Source organism: Patella vulgata, chromosome 1 (genome assembly GCF_932274485.2).
Source record: "Patella vulgata chromosome 1, xgPatVulg1.2, whole genome shotgun sequence".
In the NCBI taxonomy this organism is placed as follows: Eukaryota; Metazoa; Mollusca; class Gastropoda; family Patellidae; genus Patella; species Patella vulgata.
Window position 1 is genome coordinate 78,498,899 of NC_065879.2, and position 19,915 is coordinate 78,518,813.

At 36.1% G+C, this 19,915-nt stretch overlaps 2 protein-coding genes across 2 annotated transcripts; both read right to left on the reverse strand.

Annotated features, from left to right (window-relative positions):
• Positions 1–5,547: 5,547 nt before the first annotated feature.
• Positions 5,548–10,318, reverse strand: LOC126810766 (zinc finger protein 236). The gene is made up of 2 exons (XM_050536027.2): positions 7,770–10,318; positions 5,548–6,563 (listed from the first exon to the last, which is right to left on the reverse strand). The coding sequence occupies exons 1-2, from the start codon at positions 9,603–9,605 to the stop codon at positions 5,559–5,561; spliced, it is 2,841 nt and encodes a 946-aa protein (XP_050391984.1). The 5' UTR covers positions 9,606–10,318; the 3' UTR covers positions 5,548–5,558.
• A 5,297-nt stretch (positions 10,319–15,615) lies between these two features.
• Positions 15,616–18,846, reverse strand: LOC126810839 (zinc finger protein 436). Its single transcript, XM_050536146.1, has 2 exons — positions 17,087–18,846; positions 15,616–16,909 (listed from the first exon to the last, which is right to left on the reverse strand). The coding sequence occupies exons 1-2, from the start codon at positions 18,272–18,274 to the stop codon at positions 16,022–16,024; spliced, it is 2,076 nt and encodes a 691-aa protein (XP_050392103.1). The 5' UTR covers positions 18,275–18,846; the 3' UTR covers positions 15,616–16,021.
• Between the last annotated feature and the right edge of the window lie 1,069 nt (positions 18,847–19,915).

The following is a 19,915-nucleotide window of genomic DNA, read 5'->3' on the forward strand; positions in this document are numbered from 1 at the left end:
GGAATAACAACATTTTCTTTATAACAACAATTTTCCAAATTTTTATTGGGAATACAACAAGAGAAATACAACATTTTGAAACAGTAATGTAATTGTGTACATCTGTTGGACAGCTACACAGGATGACATCAGAAAATATGAGAAGTGCAACGAATCTCAATCCCAAGGTCTTATTTGAAGGAAGCAGATGACTGTCTGAGCTTACAAAAGGGTTCTGCTTTCATAATAATCATCATCACTGTAACCATTCTGAACATCTGAGACACGCTACCTGCGGAGAAGTATCTCAGACACAGTCAATAGCCATGATATCCATATCACGTGATATACACATCACAGGTCATGACATTAACATCAATGGGTCATGAGGTCAACAACATGTTAGATTGTAAACAATAGGTTTATCTTCAGCATTGTGTCCTTTGCACCCATAAAGACCATATAATTCGTACTATCGTCAGACTTTTTAATTTCACTTATCCATATATCGATGACGTTTTATCACTTAATAATCCTAAATTTAGTGATTATGTAGAATTCATATATCCTGATGAGCTCGAAATTAAAGATAGGTTGCCAGGCAACGAAACATACGCCCACAGCAGCTAAATCGTCTGGGCAGTCAACAAGAGTTGTCGCATATTTCTACTTTTTTCGGTAATGAAACATTTATAATACACTAAAATCTGATTAAGAGCAACAACTCAGAAAACCATTAGAATTTGTTTGTTTTTTTATAAAGTTCTGCCCCATGCTAACGTTTTGTATACAAAACTTTTAATATCATGGATTTAGCTGTTCCAAGTCATAAAAATTCATTGAAAATCAATATACTTGTTCCTCTCAAGATCTTAAACTCTGTGCATCAATCTGAAGTCAATCGGATGATAACTTTAGCCTTTAGAGCATCACAAGATTTTGCAAAGTGATCAAGGGCCATAACTTTGGCAGTAATTATCGGAAATCGTTGAAAATCAATGAGATTCTTCGTCTCATGATCCTAAACACTGTGTATAAATTTAAGGTCAATCGGATATTAACTTTGGCCTCTAGAGCATCCACAAGATTTTTTGAAGTGATCAAGGGCCATAACTCTGGCAGTTATTATCGGAAATCGCTGAAAAAAATAGGCTTCTTCGTCTCATGACCTTAAACACTGTGTATAAATTTAAAGTCAATCGGATATTAACTTTGGCCTCTAGAGCTTCCACAAGATTTTTTTAAGTGTTCAAGGGCCATAACTCTGGCAGTAATTATCGGAAATTGCTAAAAATCAATAGGCTTCTTCGTCTCATGACCTTAAACACTGTGTATCAATTTAAAGTCAATTGGATATTAACTTTAGCCTCTAGAGCGCCCACGAGATTTTTTGAAGTGATCAAGGGCCATAACTCTGGTAGTAATAATCGGAAATTGCTGAAAATCAATAGGCTTCTTCGTCTCATGACCTTAAACACTGTGTATAAATTTAAGATCAATCGGATATTAACTTTGGCCTCTAGAGCGTTGACAAGATTTTTTGAAGTGATCAAGGGCCATAACTCTGGCAGTAATTATCGGAAATCGCTGAAAATCAATAGGCTTCTACGTCTCATGACCTTAAACACTGTGTATAAATTTAATGTCAATCGGATATTAACTTTGACCTCTCGAGCGTCCACAAGATTTTTTGAAGTGATCAAGGGCCATAACTCTGGTAGTAATTATCGAAATCGCTGAAAATCAATAGGCCTCTTCGTCTCATGACCTTAAACACTGTGTATAAATTTAAGATCAATCGGATATTAACTTTGGCCTCTAGAGCGTCAACAAGATTTTTTGAAGTGATCAAGGGCCATAACTCTGGCAGTAATAATCGGAAATCGCTGAAAATCTATTGGCTTCTTCGTCTCATGACCTTAAACACTGTGTATAAATTTAAAGTCAATCGGATATTAACTTTAGCCTCTAGAGCGTCCACAAGCAATTGTGGACGCCGGACCGACGGACAGATGGACGGGGGCGACAACAATATACGACCACATTTAAATGTGGGCGTATAAAAACACCAATGACAGTGACAATTACGCTACCTACTTGGATCTGCGTCTCGTTTTTGACAATTGCCATAAACTGAGTGTTAAATTGTACGATAAACGTGATGACTTTGACTTTCCGATTGTTAACTTTCCATTTATTAGTAGTAACATTCCAATATCACCTGCTTATGGAGTGTTTGTGTCTCAGCTAATTCGTTACGCGAGAGCTTGTTCCTTTTATTCTGATTTTTTAAGTAGATCGAGGCATTTGTCATCTAAGCTTCAACTACAAGGATACTTGCGCACTAAACTTATTAAAACCTTTAAAAAGTTTTATGGCCGTCATATTGATTTGATTGGTAAATATACTATTCAAAAAAAGTAGGGGATATTTGATTTTGGGGGCATAATACTAAAATATGCAAATGACTACGAAAAAAGTCACTATAGAACCTAACAGAAGAAACATTTCCAGTTACATGTGACGCCCAAACGCACCAATAGCTACCGCATGGAATGCAGGTGATGCTTGGGATCATCATGGGGGTCCAACCCAAGATTTGCACGACTCTGACTTTGAATGTTACAGTCATTGTGGCATTGAATTCCAGGGTGGAAACATCAGTTTAATTGTTTTAGTGACCAGAAAACAAATTTTGATATGCGTCGGCTTACCCAAAATGAAAGGTTACGTGCCCTTGGCATGCTACAGATCGGCACAACACAGGCGGTTGTGGCGCGGACGATGAATGTTTCTCAGTCTGTCATAAGCAGGCTATGGTCCAGATACCGTGATACACAATCTGTACAGGACAGACCACGCTCAGGTCGACCAAGGGCGACAACTCAAGCCCAGGATCGATTTATCCGTACCTTGGCCTTGAGAAATCGTGTCATCACAGCAAATCAGATCACCGCACGTCTTCAAACAGACACTGGTGTGAGAGTGAGTGGCCAGACGATTCGGAATCGACTGCATAGGGGTCACCTTCGCGCCCGACGTCCTCGCGTGATCCCTTGTTTGAGAGATCATCACATTCAGGCAAGACGTCGTTGGTGTAGGGATCGTCAACACTGGGATAATCGACGCTGGAGCAATGTGATGTTTTCAGATGAGTCAAGGTTCACTGTTGATTTTTTGGACAGACGTAGGAGGGTGTGGCGTCGTCGAAACGAGCGCTTCCAAGACGTTAACGTCATCAGACATGATCGATTTGGGGGTGGTTCTGTTATGGTGTGGGGAGGCATCACTGTTGCTGGAAGAACGGCTTTACATGTTTTTGCAGGGCGTGTTACAGGCCAGTACTACCGGGACAACATCTTGGCAGTCCATGTTGTGCCGTTCGCACGACGTCATGGCCGCCGTTTCATCTTCCAGGATGACAACGCAAGATGTCACAGGGCCAGGATCGTTACAGGTTACCTCCAACAACAGAACATCACCACATTACCTTGGCCAGCACTGAGTCCCGACCTCTCCCCCATCGAGCATGTCTGGGACATGCTTGGACAGAGGTTACGTCAACGTCAACAACGTCCTGCCAATGTCCAAGAACTTGCTGCTGCGTTGCAACAGGAATGGGACAATCTGGACCAAAATGACCTTAGACGTCTCATTAGGAGTATGCCACGTCGGATCAATGCTTGTTTGGCAAACAGAGGAGGATTTACCCGTTACTGACTTGGTTGTGATGCTGTGGTAACTTTGCTGTTTGACCCCGGGTATCATTTTACCCTTATAATGGTCAGTCTGTGCCTTACTTAGTCTAACGATCATTTGGAATAAATCGATGAATGTGAACTTCATTTCATTTTGTCATTTGTTTCTTCGTCAGTTTCATTCGGTTACTTTAATAACACTTAAAAATCACATATCCCCTACTTTTTTTGAATAGTATATAACGTGTCTCTCTCGGCTATTATTCTAGATATATTTAATTGACATACTATTACTATCTCCCTGATACTACATCGTTAACACGGTTCATCGCGTGCATTTTGCATACCGATAGTTCATTGGCCAATCACGCTATTTTACCGACATTTGGCCGAATAGTTTGGATGCAGCTATGGCGGGTGTGCGCCAGGCAGGGTAAGCTTACTCTTCCGGACACCTGTTACCACTGTTTGTCGTGTATTTTGTACACGAGGAGCAGTCCATTTGCTGATTACACTATTTTGCTTGAATACACTATTTTGCCTATAACGTTAACACTGTTCATCACGTGCATTTTGCATACCGATAGTCCATTGGCCAATCACGCTATTTTACCGAAATTTCGCCTAATAGTTTGGATGCAGCTATGGCGGTGTGGCGCCAGGCAGGGTAAGCTTACTATTCCGGACACCTGTTACCACTGTTTGTCATGTATTTTGTACACAATGAACAGTCCATATGCTGATTACATTATTTTGCCTTATTACACTATTTTGCCTATACCGTTTTTTTAGGACTTCGAATTTTGTCTAATGGTTTGGATTGTTCATACTTGGTTTTATTTTATTAATAGTAAAATAAGTGTTTGATTTGAGCTCTACTTCTGGTACATGTTCTTAAATGGGTTCTAATGTCCTATTTTTCTGTACTGAATGGGCTTTAACGTACTACTTTTCTGTTCCAAGTGGGCTAATGAAAACTGGTATACGCCATACAGTGTGTTATGTGGGAAATTTAGCCCGAATAACAACACTATGCAAGGCTCTACATGGCGACTAAAACACTCGCCATGGCGACAAAATATATTTTCTGGCTAGTTAAAATTTTCACTTGAGTCGCCAGCTAGCGACTGTAAGTTTTTTTTCTCGTTTTTTAAATAATTACAAAGTTTTTTTTTACAAAGTTTTTTTTTACAAAGTTTTTTTTTACAAAATTGAATTTGTTTATTCAGCGCTTCGTAAAACCGGAACTTACTAGGGGAAATAACTCCAATTTAACGACAATATTTACGACATTCATATATTTTCTTACCATGTGCCGAAAATCATTCTAACTTCTAACTTACGGCAATGTATACAAAATGTCCGACTACGCATGTTGTTGACCCATTTTTCTAACCCATACATTAAAGTTATTCCCTATATATTAATAAAATGAATAAAAAACAAAATCTTTTAAGCTCTTTCTTTAAAAAAAAAGGAAGATTCCTCTCTGACACAGATTAAAAAAAACAACGCGTAATATTTAGTAGTGATTTACGTTACAGACTACAGTTAATAGCATTGTAATTTCTGGCTACTAAAATTTTGGTGCTGGCTAGTAAATTTTTAGCATTTAGTAGCCAGTGAAGACTAAATTTTCCATGCCGATATTGACCCTTGACACTATGGCCTACTATTATTTCAAATTTCAACTGCTGATGGTTCTTTTATGTGCACGCCAATGTGTACACAGGACCTATGACGCCATCAGGTTAAAAGCAGCTCGTATGACCCCTGATGCAACCCCCCACTACAACTGGTCAGATCTTCATGTAGTAGAGGCCATCGAAAGTAAAAAAAATAACGAAATGAAATATAGATCTGTATTTTAATCAGATTGCTTTAAAGGTGTTTGTCTTCCGTATGTGATGTAATTATATGTTTCTGTAGGCTACGGTTAGATTTAAATAGTTTACTACAAACATCGCATTTAAAAAGTTTATCACTAGAATGTATCTTAACGTGTGTTTGAAGGTAGCGGTTTATAGAAAAAGATTTACCACAAACATCACATTTATATGGTTTATGGTCAGTATGAGTTTTCATGTGTTCATTTAAATAACAATCAAAGATGAAAGATTTCCCACAAATATCACATTTATAAGGTTTATCTCTCTCGGTACGATCATGACATTTCATATGTCTCAGGAGATTTCCTCTCACAACGAATGATGTATCGCAAATGTCACATTTATGTGATTTCTCCCCAAAATGTGTTTTCAGATGGGTGCGAAGAGTACCACTTTGAATAAATGCTTTACCACAAACATCACATTTATAAGGCTTCACTCCAGTATGAATTCTCTTATGTCGCTTTAAACCATTTATGTCATAAAATGATTTACTACAGACATCACATTTAAATTGTCTTTGTCCTGTATGAATTCTCATGTGGTCCTGAAGAATAGAATTTCTGGTGAAAGATTTACAACAAACAGAACATGCAAAAAGTTTCTCTCCAGTGTGTAATGGAGTGTGTCTCTGAAGACTGCCTTTGTGAAGAAAAGATTTATTACAAACATCACATTTATAGGGCTTTTCTCCAATATAAAAAATTGAACTGTTTAATGTGGAATTATCATTAACAGATTTCAGTTCTTCGTCCTTCATGTGGACTTCACAGTGTTTCTCTAAATCAGTGGAAGATTTGAAGTTTTTATCACACAAATTACACTGCTGCAATGTATGAACACTAGCTTTACCCTGTGCATGGCACTCTTTGTCAATGTCATAATCTGTTTTCTCTTCTTTAACATGTACTTTATTGTGCTGTACCAGATCAGCATACTGTTGAAAAATCTCATTACATATTGCACACTGGTGAAATGTTATTGCATTATTAGTTTCCTGTAATATATAAAAGTCATAACATCATTAGTTTGCTTTAATCTATAATAATTATAACATTATTAGTTTCCTGTAATCTATAACAGTTACCCATAAATATCAAAGCCTGATTAAACTCTCGGATTATCCACTGCCTACGTTTTTTTCTGTGGTTTTTATCTCAGAAACTGTTGCATGTTAAAGCTCACCATCAAGTTTATCAACATATACATCAAGTGCTCATTAGTGCTAAGAGATCAGACAATCTTCGCATGCAACCTTTGACTTCACTCAGGATGCCAGTTAGGGAAACCCTTACATTTTTGTCCTGTATGCACTCCATGGGTGTTTTTCAGGGAATCCAGTATTTTTTAAGTAAGATTGGATATTTCTACTTTCCTTACACACCAATATTGGCATACTTTTATTGCAAATAACCACCCAATAAATATTTTTGTGGGAAAGTATCTTTAAATGATAGTTTTTTATATATAGTCCAAAATGTGTACAGTGTACAGTGCACATTAATTTCCTTTGTGCACTTATGCACAGACTGCAGCGAAAAATGTTTGTCATTGGATGGACTGTTAATAACCATGAGTTATTCACTTTTGTATTATTATGACAAAACTTAAAGAGCCCCCCCACCCAATCAACCTTCACTTTGTGTTCATGGGTGCTTTACAATGTCACAATGTACAAAATAAAACCATAAAAGAAACTAAATAAAACCAAGACCTAGAAAAATTGCACAGTGTACACAAGAGAGTTCACATAAAGAGAGGAATGGAGAGATGGGGTTTTAACGCCTACTCAACAAAAACTAGGTCATTTCGGGACTAACATGGTTCAATTTTATTTCAAATAATTTGTTTGCGTGTAAGTGTCTCCGGAGGACATGGATAAAATCCACGAGGTTAACAGCTAGGTGACCCTACTCATTGTATCAATGACAGATCTTCTGATACAACACGCACACATTAACCATTTGGCCACATAACCCAACTGCATGCACATTAAGGAACCCATGGCCTATGCAAGAGTATAGAAATGACACTAACCAGGCAAAATCCCCCTAATAGCACATTTCGGTATTGGTTAGCACAGACAAGTACATGTAGGATGTTAAACCCCATGGCATTTCTAATAGAATGTTGGAGATTCTATTTTTTCGGAATTGTGAGAATTCCTTAAACTGTTTAATTATGTGTTTTCAGTTTTACTCACCTCAGCCTGGCTATATATTTTACTGTCATTGGATTCACTAAAACAAACTTTAGGCATTAGAATATCATCCTCTTCTACTTTCATTTCTTCCTTTATGTGTATGTCACTTCCTGTATCTGAGTGTCCTTGAGTCAACGGTATTACCAGACCTTCTTTCGTGTTTGATCCTACAACCGGTTGTCCTGGAATCATCTCTTCTGTTATACCAGAATTTTCTGGGGTGCTTTCTTCTATACTTGGTTGTCCTACAGCACTTGACGCTGGTAATGTCATTGGTAATAGAAAATGAGTTTGAGATGAAATACATGTAGATTGTCCATTTTCTGTCTGTGTTCTTTCTGTCACTTGAAACACAACTGCAGATGAATTTGATGAGTTCAAAATTTTGTTTATAGCAAAATTCATGGGCATTTGGTTTGAAGATTCTAAGCCTTTCGTGGGTGGAGAAATTGGTAAAGGCTGATTTGAACTGTTTTTGAGGTTCATAGTAACTGAATGTACTGTTTTATTCTTAGTTGTGTTTTGGGGATCAGGTGGAGAGAAGGGTAAAATATTCTGCATCCTGCTAATTGAGCTTGATGCCAACACAGGTACATGTATAATACTCTTTGGCATTATGATATCATCCTCTTCACATTCCATATCCGTATCTTCCTTTATACCAATTCCTGGATTTGGTTGTCCCGGAGCACATGTAGTTTGTGTTGGTAATGCCATTCCTTCATTCGTACCAATTCCACAAATTTGTTGTCCTTTAGTAGTTTGTGTTGGTAATGTCATTCCTTCATTTGAACCAATTCCAAGATTTTGTTGTCCTTGAGTAGCTGGTGTTGTTAATGTCATTCCTTTATTCATAGCAATTTCTAGAATTTGTTGTCCTGGTTTAGTTTGAGGTGGTAATGTCATTCCTTTCTTTATGTCCATTTTTGGATTTGGTTTTCCTTGTGTAGTTTGTGCTGGTAATGTCATTCCTTCATTTGTACCAATTTCAAGATTTTGTTGTCTTGGTTTAGTTTGTGTTGGTAATGTCATCCCTTTCTTTATACCCATTTTTAGATATGTTGGTAATGTCATTGCTTCCTTTATACCAATTCCTAGATTTTGATGTCCTGGAACAGTTTGTGTTGGTAATGTCATTGCTTCATTTATTCCTGTTTTTAGGTTTGATTGTCCTTGAGTAGCTTTTGACCGAAATGTTACCTCTTTCTGTATGCCAATTTTTGAACTGGAATGTTCTTGAGACTGCAACGATGTTGGTATTTCCAAACCTGATGAATTCAAATTTTTTATTGAGCCTGGACTGACTTCGCGCTGTGACTCTTCACCTAGCTTTGATATATTTGCGGATTTTGTACTTTTGACAGGCGATGAACATGGTATGGTATTTAAATTATTGTTCAAGTTCACAGTAACAGGCACAGGATTACTCTTCATCAGAATGGGCGAATTTGACGCAGGTAAAATACAACGGAAACCTTTAACTTGAGATTGTGCAAAGGTATTTGGTCGCTGAACAGTAATTATTTGGTTTTCTGGCGTTTTTCCCTTATTCTCTACATGTATGCGTCTGAGATCTTCACATATTTCTGATCTCTTTTTTCTTATCTCAACCAACCTGGTTTTCAAAACTTGATCATAATGTTTGATTCTTTTTATTTTGTAGCTACAATGTTGACAAGCATAAGTGTTTTTTTCCCGTGTGGGCGTCATTCCAATCGCAATTATAACTTCATCAAATTCATTGACCATGGATGAGGTTATTATTCTGTATGATCTGTCTCCTAAACCGCCATAACACACATCACAGTATCTTGTTGTGTGAGTGAGCGTGTCCATTCTTTTATTTTATATAATTAAGCTATGTTTTGTTATGTAAACTGTGTTATGGTATATGGTGGCACACGTAGGCCTATCTATTAATGTACAATGGTAAATATTGTAGGCCTATCTATTGTTTCTTATTGTAGAGTAGTAGGCTACACAGTATAGGCCTATCTATATTTGCTATACGTTTTATTGTTTATTGTGTGGCAGTACACACTGTAGGACTATCTATCATTTGTTATTGTATGGTGGTACAACTCAGGAATGGAAGGAAACTGCAGAACAAAATATTTAATACATGAAATATATAATCCAGTGGTAAGTGCACTTCCACTTCCAGTCATTAGGATTCAACACTAAATTCAGAGTTTTGTCTTAAGTCTTAAATATCTACTTTGAAGAATTAATATTCTGGTTCTTGTACAGTTTAAGATTAAAAAACCTCAGCAAAACACTGTATTTATACTCAATGTTAATGTTCATATCGTAGTCTGGAATATTTACTGTCGACAATTAAATAATGACAAACAAAAACGTTGATCGATGTGAAATGTATGCTTCGGGTAGACGTTAGATCCTAGTTACACATTGATATAAGTTACATATCCTTTCTTCAACAACGCAGTCGCAGGGGTTTTTTTCTTACCGTTTTATACATTGCTTGTTACTTTATTTTGGATGAATACCAAGTAAATACCGTCTTTCATTTTAGACCCAGTCAAAGAACGGCAACCATCTTTAGAAAATCTGACATATCCGGTATCAACGTGTAATATAAATTGATGCGAATCACACCAACGCGAGTAACTCATGTTTATATAAAACCGTTGGACGTCACAAAGTATTAAGTGGGGGGGGTAATAAATAAATAACAATACTAAGGCACTAATAAGTATTATGAATCTCTGTGTAGAAAAACTGATAGGCCAAAAGGTCACTGTTTTATCTTAAACTGGGATACAGTCTGCATCCAGGACTGGTTGATGCCATCTGAACCTGCAGTATTTTTTAAAAACAATTAGTGAACAATTAAACAATCAAAATCTTGATGGGGGTGATCGAGAAGTAGACCGAAATATAGCATCATATTCCAAAACACATTACAAAATATCAGAATAGGGCCTAGGCCTATTTACACTTTAAAAATTGTGAAATAAATTCAACAAAAAGGGTCATTTCTAATAATATATCATTACAACACATTGAATTCCATTAAAGTCACTTAAAACCATAAATAAGTGGATGTTGCTTGAACAATTTAAAAAGGTTAGGTAGAGTATGACCTGCAGGATATCGGCATACTTTGAATAAATCAGTTACCTAACAAATGACTTTTCAGGGAATTTGTGTGTATAAAATTTACAAGAATGAGGTTTAACTCCACTTGACACAAACTAGGTCATTTTGAGACTAACATGGTTCAATTTTATTTAAATAATTTGTTTGCGAGTAGGGGTCTTTTACAATGGGAGGAAAGATTACCTGGGGAAAACCCGAGGTTGGACAGACAACTCTACTCCTTGTCACGTACAATCTTAATGGAATCGAGACCACGCTCAATAATGATAAATAGACTTTGCTAATGTAATTAAGAAAATAAAATAGACATTAAACCACAAGTCCTGAACCCACCACAGAAAATAAATATATTAGAAGATTATTATAGAAATATTTATAAATTTATGTTTTTGTTTTTGTCTCAATACAACTTTTTTGTTGATTACATTTACAATAATATAGACATGTTTCATCAAACTCCTGAAATAGAACCAAAAATCACTGATGAATGAGCTATGCTTACAATGTATATACAATTTCAAGTATAATGTTGTTGCCCCTTTCTGTCCATCCATTCACAATTTGTTTGTAGACACTCTACAGGCGTTACCATTTTTATCCGATTTTGACAAAACTTGAAATATAGGTTAATATCCCCCAAAATCTTGGTACCTTTCGATATTGGAATGTATCGGACCGTAAGTTCACAGATTACAGCCCCTGATTGTACGAAAAATCACATGGCCCCCTAGAGGCAATAATATTTATCCGATTTTGATGAAACTCAAAAGATATGTTTATGATCTCAGTTCCTTTCCATATCAACACATGTCGGACCATAGCATCCTTGATCATGGCCCCTGATTGTATGTAAAATCAAATTTTTAGCCCACCTCTTGAAAAATGTGGGTGTGTATTGCATAGCAACCGCTTGTTTTTAATTTCATATACATGTATAAGAGACCCATAATATTTCGCAGAGAGAGAGAGAGTCATTTTGGGACTAACATGGATCAATTTCATTTCAATAATTTGCTTGTTCTTAGGGGTCTTTATAGCTGTGGCAGTGTGAGGAAACCAGAGGAACCAGAGAAAACCCACATGGTTGGACAGGCCACTCAGCTCTACTCCTTGTCACATACAAGGTTGGAATCAAAACCACACCACTTGACTCAATGACAGACCTTACGATCAAACCCGCACATATTAACCATTAGGCCACCCAAACCACCATAGATGCCAGCACCCGAATCCACATCCTCGGTTACCCAGTGTACTCATTCCGTTCTACTCCACTACACCCTGGGTTAATCTATGTGGGAGACACGTTTTCAAGTTATCCGCCCTTGATGATCGTGCTATTTTTATCGACCAATCCCATAAATTGTTATTTGAAAAGGAAGTTGGAAAAGGTAAGTAAATCTCATCGGACAATGTTAGGAGTTGGCCTATTCTAAATGCGTAATTATTAACAACCAATTATATATTATGTTAATGAAGACCAGAAGTTCATTTAATAATGTAGGGTCATTAGTTTTTTAGAATCGTTCGTTCTTTCCCGGAATTTTATGTCCACGTGATATTGTAGACAAGTTATTGTGAATCAAATTGCCAAGAATAAGTTCAATAATAATAAACATATTTCAGACAAAGAACGAATAGTAATAATAGTAACAAAAGTCAAACATATAGATGTTATACATATTTAAAAAATCAACAACACATACTACAGATTTTGATAATACAATTAAATATAAATAAATTATAAATATATACATTATTACATAAATCATTCAGTAAATGGGCATGAATATGGTTATCTACCCTTATAAAAACGAAGGCGAAACGATTGGTTTGTAAACTGTTTTCTGATTGCTTCGTAGACTGTAGCTACATTCTAGGCCAGGGCAGATAATTTGAAATCGTGGAAACCCTATGGATTAACCCTGGGTATAGTGGAGTAGAACGGAATGAGTACACTGGGTAACCAAGGATGCCGAATCCATGGCAGAAGAAGAAATACAGCTATTTCAAATAGGTGTGGTATATGGATTAAGTTTAGCCATCCAACAGATATTATAATGATCTGTCAGGGCAGAATAGTAGGACATTAAACCCTATTTCATTTCATTTATAATAATGACAAGACAGGATTATGAAATTTTTTGAAAGTAAACCAGCAACTGTCGGGTGTGAGCTAACCACATTCTGCCAAATATCCACGTCAAGGTTTATCCTCAAATGTGTCAGATGTGAAATGAAATGAAATAGGGTTTAACATCCTGGGGATCACGTGGCTAAGTGGGTAAGACGCTGGCTCGCTAGCCTGGAGGTCGGGTGTTCGATCCCTGCATTGGCAGAGAAAGTTCATTCAGATTTTCCAGCGTGGTTTCCCCTTGTCAGTGATGCAGGATGGAGGGCCTGACAAGGACAGCTGTCTAGTCGTTCGGATGGAACAAAAAACCAAGGTCCTGTGTACACATTGGCGTGCACGTAAAAGATCTCTTGGCAGTTGGAATTCGATATAAGAGTAGGCTGTAGCGCCGCAGCCCGGACAAAATTTCCCTCATAGCACACTGTATGGCGTATGCCCGTCTTCATTAGCCCAGGGTAGGAGCAGAACAGTAGGACGTTAAACCCCATTTCATTTCAATTTCATTTCATTTAACATATGACATACAGTGTGCTATGAGGGAACATTCGCACCAATTGCTGTTCTACATCCTACTCTTATTTCAAATTCCAATTGTCGAGGGTTTATATTTATATGGAACACCAAACAGCTCTTCATAGTCCTCAATTCTTATTTCTTCATTTGTTGTCGTATTTCCACATTTGTATACCAAAATTAACAGTTTGGTTCACGTCAAATATGGGAGCAGCATGGATTGATCAAATTTTCAATTCGTCAAATCTTTGTATATACTGAACGGAATTGAATCAGAATCATATTTGGACTGATATTCGTATAAGATAATCAGTGTTCACAACATTGTAGTTTGCAAGGGATTCTATAGCTCTAAAATCATGCATAGAGTCTTAAAAAAAACATTGTAGGGGGGAGGGGGGGGGGGGTATTGGAGAATCAAAGCGGTAAAGTTGCTCAGTAATTTTAAGATAGGTTGCCAGGCATTGAAACATACGCCCACAGCAGCTAAGTCGTCTGGGCAGTCAACAATGATTGTTGCATATTTTTTCTTTTGTCAGTAATGAAAACATTGACAACACACTAAAATCTGATTACCAGTAACTACCCAGAAGGTAATCATTAGAATTTGTTTCGTTTCTGTCGATAGTTATTGGAATTCGTTGAAAATGAACAGGCATCTTCGTCTCATGGCCTTAAACACAGTGTCAATTGAATATTAACTTAACCCTCTAGAGCGTCCACAAGCAAAACATTAATTGTCTTGTCTTGTGTAATTTCAGTTCAATGAAAATCACCTGCACAGCTTCTCAACACAAAATAAAATATACAAAAAAATATGAATTTTTAACCGAATAAGCTATCTCTGAATGTTTACAAGTTCATATTTTGCCGATAGCCATACATAGTTACGGCTTTGGTATACCATAGATAATGTAACAATACCTTTCATTAGCCAGAGACGTGTGTTTTTGATAATATCGTCCAATGAAAATTCAGATCTTAAATCAATGTCGGCATGCTAACGTCTACATTGTAAAGTATAAGAATACCTTTTATTGGATGAAAGTGGCACGAAACAGGTAATCTCATCGATATTAACCAATGACAAAGTGACTCTCATGTCAGTCATGGCTTGCGAAAAATCATCATGGTGGATATGGACCGACAGTTTCACACAATATCTGTAAGAAAGCAACTGTATTTCTTGACTGGATAATCAGTAGTGTGCCGTATAATTTTACTTTTGATGACATTGCCGAGTCGACATTCAGCAAAATTATGATATATAGCACCCCAAAACTGGTTTAAAACAGATTTGCCAGCAGCCCATTGTTGCCATAAATTTTTCGTAGGAAAATCAAAGGTAGATCAAAATATCTCTCAGATTGCGTAAAATTTATTTAAGCCAAAATAAAAGACATAAATTTAGATGCATTTTACTTTATTAAAGATACATTATGTAAGATTTAGATAAAGAGCTAGCTATTCTTGCTATAATAGTTCAAAAAAAGATTATGTAACATGAATAATTTGAAAATTTCATTCAAATTACTCTATTGCGAGCGAAGATATTAGTCTGTGAAGGTTTGACAAGACGTGTGCAATAATTTCAACCACCGTACTGATTGTTCGAGGCTAATGGCCTGGATCAGTTAATTAATTTATTCTCTTTGAATGGCATTTAGTAATTGGAACATAATCAAAAACACACTTTTATGGATAACAATTACTATGGTTTATTTCACTGCGACGTTTCAACAAGGTTTCACAAGTCGTTATCAAGCATATTCAACAAGGTTTCACAAGTCGTTATCAAGCATATATGCTTGATAACGACTTGTGAAACCTTGTTGAAACGTCGCAGTGAAATAAACCATAGTAATTGTTATCCATAAAAGTGTGTTTTTGATCAGTTAATTAATGTCTAATTAATAATTTAGAAAACATTTCAGGCCTAAAGAAAGACCTACAATACTATTGCAGCAATAGGCAGATTTATCACTTGCATAATGTATGTTTAAGTCTTTTATAAATTGTAGTTGTTTGCATGAAAATAACTCAAGTGAAAAATCATACATGAGAAAGCATACCAAATTCATAGTGTAAAGGCCTTGAAAAAGTTTGTCTTTATTGCACACCCTCTTAGGTTTACCCTGAGCAAGGGGAGAAGAAACAAGGTATCAATTTTACACGGCCGTATGATTATTTCATCCACCACAAAACGTATTTGAACCCACTAAATATCACAGGCATCCAATGGCATTGAGAAATGAGTTAATGTCTAATAATTTATACAAAATTTCAGGCCTAAAGAAAGACCTACAATAGGCAGATTTAGCTCTTACATAATGTGTGTTTAACTGCACAGTTTCAATGAGGATAATCTCACCATTAATAAACCTAGTGAATGTTATCCATAATGCTATCTGTTATTGTATATCACTTTCACTAAATGCCCTTTAAAGATATCACTTATTATCATCATTATAAATATCCAGCACTAAGTATGTGATTTCATGTGTCTCTCCAGATTTCCTTTCATCCGGAATACTGTACCACAAATATCACATTCATGTGATTTCAAATCTGAATGTGTTTTCTGATGGACACGAAGAGCGCCGCTTTGAATAAATGCCTTGCCACAAACATCACATACGTAACGTTTCTCTCCGGTATGAATTCTGAAGTGTCGTTTTAAACCATTGTTGTCATAGAATGATTTACCACAAACATCACATCTAAATTGTCTTTCTCCGGTATGTGTTCTCATGTGGTCCTGAAGAATCGTATTTCGGGTAAATGATTTGCCGCAAACATCACATTTGAAAGGTTTTTGTCCAGTATGTGATGGGGTGTGTCTCTGAAGACTGCCTTTATGGGTAAAAGATTTACCACAAATATCACATTTATAGGGTTTTTCACCAGTATGAATTTTCTTGTGTGCCTCTAGATTGTATTTGTGTGTAAATGACTTACCACAAACATCACATTTAAAAGGTTTTCCCCCAGTATGGATTTTCATGTGATTATATCTATACCTACGCTTACTAAATGATTTACCACAAACATCACATTTATAAAGTATATCTTCTTCTATTGTCTGTCCATTATCTTTAGGAAAACCACCATCAGGTTGCAAAGCTTTATCCTGTACATGGACTTCAAGGTGTTTCTCTAAATCTGTGCAAGATTGGAAGTTTTTGTCACAAAAATTACACTGCTGTAATGTATCAATATTAGATTTCTCCACTGTATCGCACTCTTCATCTGTGTCATCAGTTTTCTCTTCTTTAACATGTATTTTATTGTGGTCTACTAAATCAGCATACTGTTGAAAAATCTTGTTACATATTGCACACTGGTGAAATGTTATTGCATTATTACTTTCCTGTAATATATAAAATTTAAAACATAATTATTAGTTTCCTGTAATATATAAAAGTTATAGCATTATAAGATTTCTATAATATATAAATGTTGTAACAAATAACAGTTATAACATGATTAGTTGCCTGTTTAAGCATGTGACCATACATGTATCCCCATAAATTTGATTTCTATTTACCTGGACTTGACCAGTTATTTTATTATCACTGGATTCACTGAAATAAACTTTAGGCATTAGAATATCATCGTCTTCTACTTTCATTTCTTCCTTTACATGTATGTCAATTCCTGTATCTGATTGTCCTTGAGTCAACGGTATTAACAGACCTTCTTTTATGTTTGATCGTACAACCAATTGTCCTTGAGTCAACACTTCTGTTGTACCAGAATGTTCTGGAGTGCTTTCTATACTTGGTTGTACTACAGCAGTTGAAGCTGCTAATGTCATTGGTAACAGAAAATGAGTTTGAGATGAGATAGATTGTCTTAACTTACTCTGGGATCTTTCGGTCACTTGTAACATAATAGAGCGCGAGTCAGTTGGACTGACAGACAATGTATTCTTTGCCAAATGACTCAACTGATCTGTTGGCGTTAGTATATCGTCTTCTTCATATGTGATATCCTCCTTTACATATATGTCGGGTTCGAAATTTGGTTGATGATTGGTTTCTAGACTAGAAATATGATATCCTTGAGTAGTAGTTGTTTGTGTTGGCAATTCTTTCTTTATGCCACTTTCTAAATTTGGTTGTCCTTTGGGAACTGGTACTGATATTTCAAAACTTGAAGAATCCAAATCATTTTGTATGGTTAAATTCACAGGTACCGGAGCTGGTCGAATATTATGTATTAACGGTTTATTAACCTTTGATATTTTCGCTGATTTTCTGCGCTTGACAGATGATGAACTTGGTACAGTATTTAAATTATTATCGAAGTTGACAGTAACAGGCACAGGATTACTCTTCATCAGAATGGGTGAATTTGACGCAGGTAAAATAGATCGGAAACCTTTAACTTGAGATTGTGCAAAGGTGTTTGGTCGTTGAACAGTTATCATGTGTTCCTCCAAAGTTTTCCTCTTATTCTCGGCATGCATGCGTCTCAAATCTTCACACAATTCCGATCTTTTCTTTTTAATCACATCCAACCTTGTTTTCAAAATGTGGTCATACTGTTGAAGTCTTTTCATTTTGTAGCTGCACTGGGTACAAGCATTGGTCCTTTCTCGTGTGGGTGTCATTCCAATCTCTATCATGACTTCATCAAATTCATTGACCATGGAAGAGGTTAGAATTCTGTAGGATTTACTTCCTAAAATGCCATGACATACATCACAGTATTTTGCTATGGGTGTCGCCATATTTTCTTAATTCTTTCTCTTTATGCAATATAATATCCTCTACTATCTACTAAAAAACTGTATTATGACATATGTATCTGCAGACTCAAATGCCCTATTCTTTGTTATGGCAAGATAAGACATTTCTTGTACTGAGCAGCCCATTGGCCATACAAAAACAAGAACTGAGTTTGTTTCAATCGACTTTACCAGGGAGTAAAACATAAAAAAAATAACAGACAAAAAACAAAAACACAAAACATTGGAAAACGATGCCAACTAACTTCAAACCGAATTCCAAACTACATAAATATTAATGTTTATTTATCAAATTATTTGTAGTCAATGTACACCTATTTCAGCTGCTCGCAAAACTCTCACTGAACTGTCATTGAATGGTTGAATTGATTATTGAAAGGCGGCTTTTTCTGATTCATTTCGTGTTCTTTTCAGTTGCAAGCAGGAATGTTCTGCATTCTTTCTTAAAAAAAAAACAGTCGTGGAGTTTTACTTGCCACAATAACATGCATTTGGCCTCAATTTATATTCAAGTAATTATGCAGTATTTATTGCACAATTTATTCCCTATAGAAAACGGTAGCCATCTTTACAAATAATGTCACATCCGGTTTTAATAAATAAATTATGATGCGAATCCCACTAACGCGAGTAACTCACAATCGCAGAAAACTGTACGAGATGGTTTTCATAAATAATTAATAATGACATAGTGTTTAGATCAAGCCGTTATTGATGTATGCCTACCACGGGCCCCCAGGTCACTATTGAATTCGCCATTGACCAGCAGAAAATTTGACTATCTGAACACATTTCGTCGATTGTAAGCCAAAAATGTGAAAAAAAGAAAAAAAACAAAAAAAAAACATAAACATTAACAAACGATTTTTCAAACCACATGCCGTAGTTAAGCTAAACTACATAAAATCCCTGTCACTGAAACCTTTGATTTGTTCAAACATACTGGGCTGTTTGGTTGGTTAAAGCAGCTAATTAAACCTCTAACTCAATATATTTTCCATAAATTTGAAATTAAAAAACACGAATTAGAATGCAATATTGGTACATTTAAAAAAATATTGATGTTATCTTGAAAATATAGGATCCATGCAATATTTAAGACACAATGAAAACTGTATCACGTATCAGTACATGAGTCATGTATTCAATGGTTTGGGGCGCTGTTTGTAATGAACAAAGAAAAACATAGGCCTATCCTACAAGACAAATCCGGAAGTAATTGGTAATGACTGATTCACGGACCTCAAAATAATAACAAAAAATGTGTAGAATGGACTAAACAGGTCCATTTCAATGACTCATTCAATTTTGACTGTTCATGTATTATAAATTATGTCATTTGTACATACACATTACATTAATATGTGCTTTTAAACCCATTTCTGTCTATTTTAAAGTTCCAAAGAATAGAGACATGTAACTTTTAAAGCGATACTTTCAGATTTATATTGGCCGAGAAAGTTCATCAGGATTTTCCGACGTAGATTCCCCTTGTGAGTGGTACAGGACGGAGGACCTGGCAAGGACAGCTGTCTAGTCATTCGGATGAGACGAAAAACAGAATTCCCGTGTACACATTGGCGTGCACGTAAAAGATCCCTTGACAGTTGGAATTTGATATAA

Coding starts and splice junctions, on each gene's coding strand:
- LOC126810839 (XM_050536146.1), bottom strand. CDS start 18,274: ATGGCGACACCCATAGCAAAATACTGTGATGTATGTCATGGCATTTTA. Junction 16,910..17,086: donor AAATAACTGGTCAAGTCCAG/GTAAATAGAAAT, acceptor TATATATTACAG/GAAAGTAATAATGCAATAAC.
- LOC126810766 (XM_050536027.2), bottom strand. CDS start 9,605: ATGGACACGCTCACTCACACAACAAGATACTGTGATGTGTGTTATGGC. Junction 6,564..7,769: donor AAATATATAGCCAGGCTGAG/GTGAGTAAAACT, acceptor TATATATTACAG/GAAACTAATAATGCAATAAC.